The sequence below is a fragment of the Penaeus chinensis genome, chromosome 32 (genome assembly GCF_019202785.1).
Source record: "Penaeus chinensis breed Huanghai No. 1 chromosome 32, ASM1920278v2, whole genome shotgun sequence".
Classification (NCBI taxonomy): domain Eukaryota; kingdom Metazoa; phylum Arthropoda; class Malacostraca; order Decapoda; family Penaeidae; genus Penaeus; species Penaeus chinensis.
In genome coordinates this window covers 4,072,186-4,080,774 of record NC_061850.1, presented here as the reverse complement: position 1 = coordinate 4,080,774, position 8,589 = coordinate 4,072,186, and the positions used below count along the sequence as shown (strand labels likewise).

General features: G+C 37.8%; 2 protein-coding genes across 2 annotated transcripts; one reads left to right on the top strand and one right to left on the bottom strand.

The window, feature by feature from the left end:
* Positions 1 to 671: 671 nt before the first annotated feature.
* LOC125042335 (venom metalloproteinase antarease-like TtrivMP_A) lies at positions 672 to 2,126 on the bottom strand. Its single transcript, XM_047637870.1, has one exon. It carries the CDS (start codon positions 2,124 to 2,126, stop codon positions 672 to 674), a length of 1,455 nt encoding a protein of 484 aa, XP_047493826.1.
* A 408-nt stretch (positions 2,127 to 2,534) lies between these two features.
* LOC125042334 (venom metalloproteinase antarease-like TtrivMP_A) lies at positions 2,535 to 6,042 on the top strand. The gene is made up of 3 exons (XM_047637869.1): positions 2,535 to 2,576; positions 3,686 to 3,813; positions 4,482 to 6,042. Exons 1-3 carry the CDS (start codon positions 2,535 to 2,537, stop codon positions 6,040 to 6,042), a joined length of 1,731 nt encoding a protein of 576 aa, XP_047493825.1.
* The last annotated feature ends 2,547 nt before the right edge of the window (positions 6,043 to 8,589 follow it).

The window sequence follows — 8,589 nt, the reverse complement described above, 5'->3', positions numbered from 1 at the left end:
TATATGTATATACAGCTGTATATAGGTATATATTTATATTTTTTCTCGCTCTTTCTATATATTCCTCTCTCACTCGCGCCCTCTTTATATATATACCTATATATATGTAAGTGTGTGTCCTGCGCTTGAGTTAGAGGGTGTTGTCTCTGCATATATGTATGCGTATGTGCACGTGTATATTTGTCTGCATGTATACGTGTGCATCCATGTGTCTGGTTTTATATGTATATGATGCATACGCATACATATATATATATATACATATATACATATATATCCAACTATATACCTATATCTGTAAACATGTATACATACATGTGCTTTTTTGTCCCTCTTTTTCACTGAAGAATCTCTAATTGGTAATACGTATGAGGTTAAACAGTTGATTATAACTTATCTCATTTTTTTTTTTTTTTTTTTTTTTGAAAGAGCTTTTCAAAGTATTGCACTTAGGAGTTAAAATTAAAAATCAATCATGCTGCTTATATTTATTTGGCCATCAACAAACTTTTGCTTCAGTTTCCTTTACAGAGTCCATTGATTCAGAAGTAACCATTGTTACAAGCCTAATCTTCTGAAGCTGGACACTCTATCCTTGCACAAAACATAAATTATGTTGTTAGTGTTTATTCAAACAATCCAAACGTCCTACAGAGGGCCCTGAAAGATTTCTATTGGCAGGATCCGTTCGTACACACACCGCCACTCCTGCATGCGGAACCCTCGGCAGCTGGACGTCCTGTCGACTGGGTGTAGGTCCAGATGCTGTAGCCATCCTTCACCTGCCACTGGCATACGAGCTGGACACACAGAGAGTCCTCAGACACGGATTTTGACGCATAGGCTTCCGACTTGCCAGTTTGCTTTTGGCACTGTTCGTCCATGGAGACGATTTCACCTGGCAGCTGGGAAGAGAGAGGGATTTTCTCTCCTATTTGGGTCGTCTGAAGGCAGGAAGCGTCGTCACTGCTCATATAGTCCTTCATCAGTTTCTGTGAACACGACGAAAAGAACAGCTTGTTGGATTTACCTGGAACGTAGCTCATTATGTAGCCGTCATCCCACGAACAAGCTTCAGCTCCATCTTTGCCATCATGAGGAGAGCCAAGATTGTGTGCTACTTCATGTGCGGCAGTCATCACGCCCACATAGTAAGCGCCCATATCCTCACCCATGCCAGTGTTGAAAGAGCGTTTGTTACCGCTGGCCACAATACATGCGGCTCCTTTCCAGGCAATGCCAGCTAAGCCCTCCTTAATCATGCCAGATTCCACATCAGCCATGTCCTTGCCCGTCATTAGGTAGGCCACATCATAAGCAGGCAGTGAAGCTTTCTTCTGGAACAGCCAATCGCTGACTGAGCTAAGGGTATTTTCTCCATGGATGTAGTTTTCCAGAAGGACATTATCATTTATGTAAGTCTCGTCGGCTGAGTCACGGACAATGAGAGCTCCTGACAGAACCAGATTGACCTTTGGGTCACTCATGGTAGCAAACCTCTTGTTGACTCCATTCCAGAACACGGACAGGTACTGTTTCACCTTTGTGTTGGAGCCCAATTGTTGAGCGAGGGTGCTGTCAACTATTACGTAGAGTTCAGCTGTGACACTAAGGGCACCTCGGCTACTTTGAGAGTTTTTCGGCTGTGCTTGATACTGACGGACTTCGGCGGGAATTTCCAGGTAGTCGTTGTAAGCGCCGGCTTCAGCTTCGTACTGTCGCTGTGCCTGGTGAGTTCCGTCAGCGTTTGCTTTGATGGCAAGTGTGGACGTTATAAGGCCTTCCACTTTAGTACCGTCCACGGACACCACGGCGCCGGTATCGGGGTCGTGGTACAGATCGGGAATCACCGAGTCATGTGGTGCGTCTTCAATCACCACTCGTCCTTGGCTGTCTCGTGTGGTTGTCTGCAGCTTGAATTCCGCAGCTAGGGGCGAGGGGGCACGATGTAGACGAAGCTTATGCTCCTCGTTAAAGGCCTTTACAGTGAGCTTTAGAGGCTCGAGAGAAGATCGGCTTCCGCTCACACGGACAGCGGCTGGCGCTCCCTCCACTGAGGAGCTTCGAAGCACCGAGGCATTGCCGAAGGCAGCCAAGACCGAGATCAGGATGAATGTAGTCTTCATGGTGATCCAGATGCGAATGTCGCCAACAGGATTTCTGGCCTTTTTATATGGATAAGGGACGCACGTGAGTAAACAAATTCCTCAATTAACCCTTTAATCGCCCTCGCAGCGATTTAACCGCGACGCATATGCGTCCTAAGTTATCTCGCGGTAATTTCATTGCGAAAGATTTTCAACTGCTTGAAGGCCTTCCTGTGTATGCTACATATTTGGTAAGGATATAGATTCACACATTTTCTTTTTCTATTAACTGAGTTAAAATGTATTTTTGTCCATCATTAATAACATATACACTCATTAAGACATTTTCAATGGATTTCAAGCAGTCTCTTCCTATCTCGAGCTGACGGTGAGGTTTTATCTTATGATGTGCTAATATCTCATGCCGATGAAATGTGGGGTCTCGCGATGCTCACTGCGTCGCCAACACAACGCACCACACGCTCTCAAGTGTGGTTGTTAGGTACTGTCTGATGTTTCTATTTTGTAGCAAGAGCTAACTATAGATCAAAATTGGGACAGATCGAGAGGGGAGCACAAAGAGAGTCGGATTTCTCCCTCCCTCTATATTTTTCTCCATCTCTCTTTACTTCGTTATCTCTCATTCTCTGTGTTTTACTAAATCTCACGGTTTTCTCTCTCTCGTTTTCTCGTTCTTTCGTCCTCATTAGTTCGTTTTACGCTGCTGTTTCTCTCTCACTCTCGATCTCATTTGCTCTTTCTCTCTTTACTTCGCTCTTTCTCTCATCTTCGCTCTCCTTCTCTCTCTCTCTCTCTTACTTCTTTCTCTCACTCTCACCCTAGTTCTCTCCTCGTTATCTCTTTCAATATCTCTCTCACTATCTCTGTCTCTATATTTCTCTCCCCCCCCCCCCCCTCTCAACTTTGTCTCTCTGTATTAGCGCGCTTGCACATACACGCACACACACACGGAGACACCTACATCTACAATCCCACACAAACACATACGCACACACGGAAGCTTGCAAACTCACACATACATGAAAACAAATATATATGTGTATGTGTGTGTGCGTGTGTGTGTTAGAGTGTGTATAAGTATGTATGCATGTGCGTGTAGATTGAATTCGTCCGGTGAGTTCATGTGACCCAGGTGAGCGATTACTGTAATTGACAATGATAAATATTCACATATATGCACGTGTATCTGTTTGTGTTGTATTCCTGTGTATCCATATTTATGAGTGAGTGTGTGTGCACACATGTGCATGTGTGTATGTATTTATATATAGACATTTAATATATATATATATGTGTGTGTGTGTGTGTGTGTGTGTGTGTGTGTGTGTGTACATATATGCATATATATGTATGTATATATATATATATATATATATATATATATATGTGTGTGTGTGTGTGTGTGTGTGTGTGTGTACATATATATGTATATGTATGTATCTTATATTCTTATTTATTGTTAAAAATATTAATTCAAAGTTTTTGTTATGCAAATCTTTGAATAAATATAATCGTTCAACACCATGTACATTGACAATTTCATTTTTTTTCTCTCAAATTATTACTCTATATAACAGAGTGAGGAAGCTGCCAAGTCCGATATGCCATGTTTAGGCCTCCTCAGCCGCGTAGATAATTTGGTAGGAAAGATTAGTCGTAACAGCAACGATTTCTGCTTGCTTGATGCCTACACCCCGTGCCTGGTGTACGAATGAAACCATTATTTATGTCATCATACTAAGGAATGATGATAATATCATGAAAATCTTTAAATGCAAACATGTTCCCTGTGCAGTTCCCTATACCTTTGGTTACTCGAAGGAAATCAAAGTCCTTTTCTAAATGTTGAAATTCCAAGTCGGCTAGCATAAACTAACGTTCTGAAAGTCGGGCAAGGAAAGGTAATTCGGTAATTATTTTTACTCGATGAATGATTAACTGATAATTCGTCAATAATAAAGATAATGGAATGTTTGTAATTTTGCAGGTAAAAAATATCTTGCCTCTCTCTTTATATATATATACATACATATACCATATATGTATAAGAATTATATATATATATATATATATATATATATATCATATAAGTATATAAATTATATATGTGTGCGACATATATATAAGCATATGTATATATGCATATATATTTATATACATAAGGTCTATGTATATGTATATTTATGTGTATATATACGCACGCACAAAGAAACATATATGAATACGGATGACTATAAACATCAAATTTATCAGCTTGGTTGATAGGTATATACAGAGGTTTTCTTTTCATCAACGAAATTAACACGTACAGTTAAATTCCCATTTTTTCCATGCAATCATTATATAATTTCCACACCGATTTTGCCTACAAAGCATTCTAGTAGAAAAACTGGGGAATCAACTGTGTTTACTCAAGTGTGTCCCTTGTCCATATAAAAAGGTCGGGAATCCTGTTGGCGACATTCGCATCTGGATCACCATGAAGACTACATTCATCCTGATCTCGGTCTTGGCTGCCTTCGGCCATGCCTCGGTGCTTCGAAGCTCCTCAGTGGAGCGAGCGCCAGCCACTGTCCGTGTGAGCGGAAGCCGATCTTCTCTCGAGCCTCTAAAGCTCACTGTAAAGGCCTTTAACGAGGAGCATAAGCTTCGTCTACATCGTGCCCCCTCGCCCCTAGCTGCGGAATTCAAGCTGCAGACAACCACACGAGACAGTCAAGGACGAGTGGTGATTGAAGACGTACCACATGACTCGGTGATTCCCGATCTGTACCACGACCCTGATACCGGCGCCATGGTGTCTGTTGACGGTACTCAGGTGGAAGGCCTCATAACGCCAACACTTGCCATCAAGGCAAACGCTGACAAAACTCACCAGGCACAGCGACAGTACGAAGCTGAAGCCGGCGCTTACAACGATTACCTGGAAATTCCCGCCGAAGTCCGTCAGTATCAAGCACAAGCTAAGAGCTCTCAAAGTAGCCGAGGTGCCATTAGTGTCACAGCTGAACTCTACGTAATAGTTGACAGCACCCTCGCTCAACAATTGGGCTCCAACGCAAAGGTGAAACAGTACCTGTCCGTGTTCTGGAACGGAGTCAACAAGAGGTTTGCTACCATGAGTGACCCAAAGGTCAATCTGATTCTGTCTGGAGCTCTCATTGTCCGTGACTCAGCCGACGAGACTTACATAAATGATAATGTCCTTCTGGAAAACTACATCCATGGAGAAAATACCCTTAGCTCAGTCAGCGATTGGCTGTTCCAGAAGAAAGCTTCACTGCCTGCTTATGATGTGGCCTATCTAATGACGGGCAAGGACATGGCTGATGTGGAATCTGGCATGATTAAGGAGGGCTTAGCTGGCATTGCCTGGAAAGGAGCCGCATGTATTGTGGCCAGCGGTAACAAACGCTCTTTCAACACTGGCATGGGTGAGGATATGGGCGCTTACTATGTGGGCGTGATGACTGCCGCACATGAAGTAGCACACAATCTTGGCTCTCCTCATGATGGCAAAGATGGAGCTGAAGCTTGTTCGTGGGACGACGGCTACATAATGAGCTACGTTTCAGGTAAATCCAACAAGCTGTTCTTTTCGTCGTGTTCACAGAAACTGATGAAGGACTATATGAGCAGTGACGACGGTTCCTGCCTTCAGACGACCCAAATAGGAGAGAAAATTCCTCTGTCTTCCCAGCTGCCAGGTGAAATCGTCTCCATGGACGAACAGTGCCAAAAGCAGACTGGCAAGTCGGAAGCCTATGCTTCAAAATCCGTGTCTGAGGATTCTCTGTGTGTCCAGCTCGTATGCCAGTGGCAGGTGAAGGATGGCTACAGCATTTGGACCTACACCCAGTCGACAGGACGTCCAGCTGCCGAGGGTTCCGCATGCAGGAGTGGCGGTGTTTGTTACAACGGATCTTGTCAATAGAAATCATTCTGGACCCTTTGAAGTGAATTTGGATGGCCCAGTAAACACTAGCATGATTATTGATGTATTGTTTACAGACAGGACCTACAGCTGTATATAAACAGCTCATGAGGACTGTCGGTTTGTTTATCAGCGGATCCTGTAAATGTAATTGTTTCAAATTTCTATGAAGTAAATTTGGTTGATGGCCTAATAAATTTTAGCAACATGATTAATATCTCTTAACACCTGACTGATTGATAAAGGCTTTTTCAATGTTTCAACACAAATATATGAATGTGTATATGCATGTGTATGATTATATATATATTTTTTTGTATATTCATTGATATTATATATATATATACAAATACACATATGTGTGTATATATATATGCATATATATATATATATATATATATATATATATATATATGTGTGTGTGTGTGTACATACATGTGCTTATATATACATATATATGTATACATGTGCATATTTATATTTATACATATACATATATATGTATATGCATATATGTGTGTGTATGCATATATATGTGTGTATGTTTATATAAATATTTATATATATATATATGTCTTTATACATGTGTATATGTGTATATATACATATATGTGCTTATATACTTATATGCGTATATATTTACATATATGCATATATATACATATATATATATATATATATATATATATATATATATATATATATGAGTGTGTGTGTATGCATATACATTAAATATGTATATCTAAGCATGCATAAATTCATATATACATATATATTTTTACATATGATATATGTATACATTTAAATAATTTTACATATATATGAAAGATATTTGTTCCGTCTGAAGAGGAATTCTTGTCTTCGAAACGTTATATTGATTTTCCCTACATATTGTGGCTGTGCTAAACTTCATATATAAACATTCACATATATATATATATATATATATATATATATATATATATATATTTGTGTTATATACATATATATATATTTATGTTATATACATACATATATATATATAATATATCTGTATGTGCGTGAGTGTGTGTGTGTGTGTATTCACAAATAATGGGAAAAAAATGAAAACAGAAGCTTTTTGTTACTGACAGCTTTTATTATAAGAGTATAATCTACATTATATGATAGAGGATTATATCTTTCTTGGAAAAGCTTTTTACGATGTGTCAAAGATCAGTCATACTGAAAATATTTTACGTATTTTTTTTCTGTGAAATTCAATATTCATTCAAGTTTTTTAGACCGTTTAGGATTTCAACCTGAAAGCCAAGTTTATTTAATATAATATTCCAGCATCATAAAACCGTAGAAATTTGTTAATTCTTTTATTTTTTTTCCTGAAATTGCCGTCAGTACAAATTATGAGAAGAGGAAAGAGATTCCTAACTTTTTTCTAGTATTTCAGGTAAGCAGACCCTGATTAAATGAATGTTTACTTATCGGAAATACTTTCTGTAGATTTTGAAAGTTCCTGGTTTTCCTTTTAACGATTATTATTTCCTTTTAGGTCACTCTATGTCAAAAAGGTTTAGTTATAGATGTGAATAATATAATTTCCTTTTTTTTATTGTTGTTTGTTTTGATTTGTTTATTTCCTATACATACTGTATGTATATGTGTGTGGGTTTGTGTGTATATATATATATGTATATATACGTATGCATATTGATAACTTGGTTATTAGTAATATTATGTTAGTTATTATCAAAATTATTGTTACTGTTATGATTATGGTTATTGTTAATATTATCATTCTTTGTTTTATTATCATTGTTTTAACTTTGTTGATTATCATCGTTATTACTATCAATATTATCATTAACAATTATATAATCATATAATATCATTGCTATTACTGTTATTTTCATTATTTATATTATTATCATAATTATTATTATCAATATTGACTTGGTTGACATCAATATACTCATTATCTTTTTTACTATTATCATTATTATTTTCATCGTCTTCATTATTATCCATTCTCCTTATCATTTTATCATGATCATTATCATTGCTATCATCGGTAGTACTATTATCATTATTATTCATCATCGTCGTTATTAGCGTTAATTTTACCACTATACCACTATATACAATTTATTACTCTTATCATTACTCTTTATCATTATCATTTTGTGATCCCCACTATTATTCAGATTTGCAGCGCCATTGTCGTCACAATTAGTTGAATGTTTACTTTCACTCTTCAAGAATTACAATAGTTACAATTGAAATGAGTTTCCTTGATAATTATTGTCACTGCAATCATGTTTTTACTGTGAAGAGGTAAACAAACAATCGTGTGTTAATTATATAATTGATGATTTTGTTTATTATCAATATCAAGTATAGGCCTAAATAGTGAGCAATATGATTCTGGATCATCATAACCACAATTCAATGGTAAAATTAACTGACAGATGAATTATCAAAATATCGTTCACAATGCGTGTATTTCTTGCACCATCATTCTGATTTCCTCGAGAGAAGGAGCATTATCCTTTTTATAATATCCGTTGATAC

Excerpts from the sequence above, each read along its gene's own strand:
- LOC125042335 (XM_047637870.1), bottom strand. The coding sequence starts at position 2,126 with ATGAAGACTACATTCATCCTGATCTCGGTCTTGGCTGCCTTCGGCAAT.
- LOC125042334 (XM_047637869.1), top strand. The coding sequence starts at position 2,535 with ATGCTCACTGCGTCGCCAACACAACGCACCACACGCTCTCAA. Across the intron at positions 2,577-3,685 it reads AACGCACCACACGCTCTCAA|AGTGAGGAAGCTGCCAAGTC; the intron begins GTGTGGTTGTTA and ends TCTATATAACAG. Across the intron at positions 3,814-4,481 it reads GCCTACACCCCGTGCCTGGT|CATTCTAGTAGAAAAACTGG; the intron begins GTACGAATGAAA and ends TTGCCTACAAAG.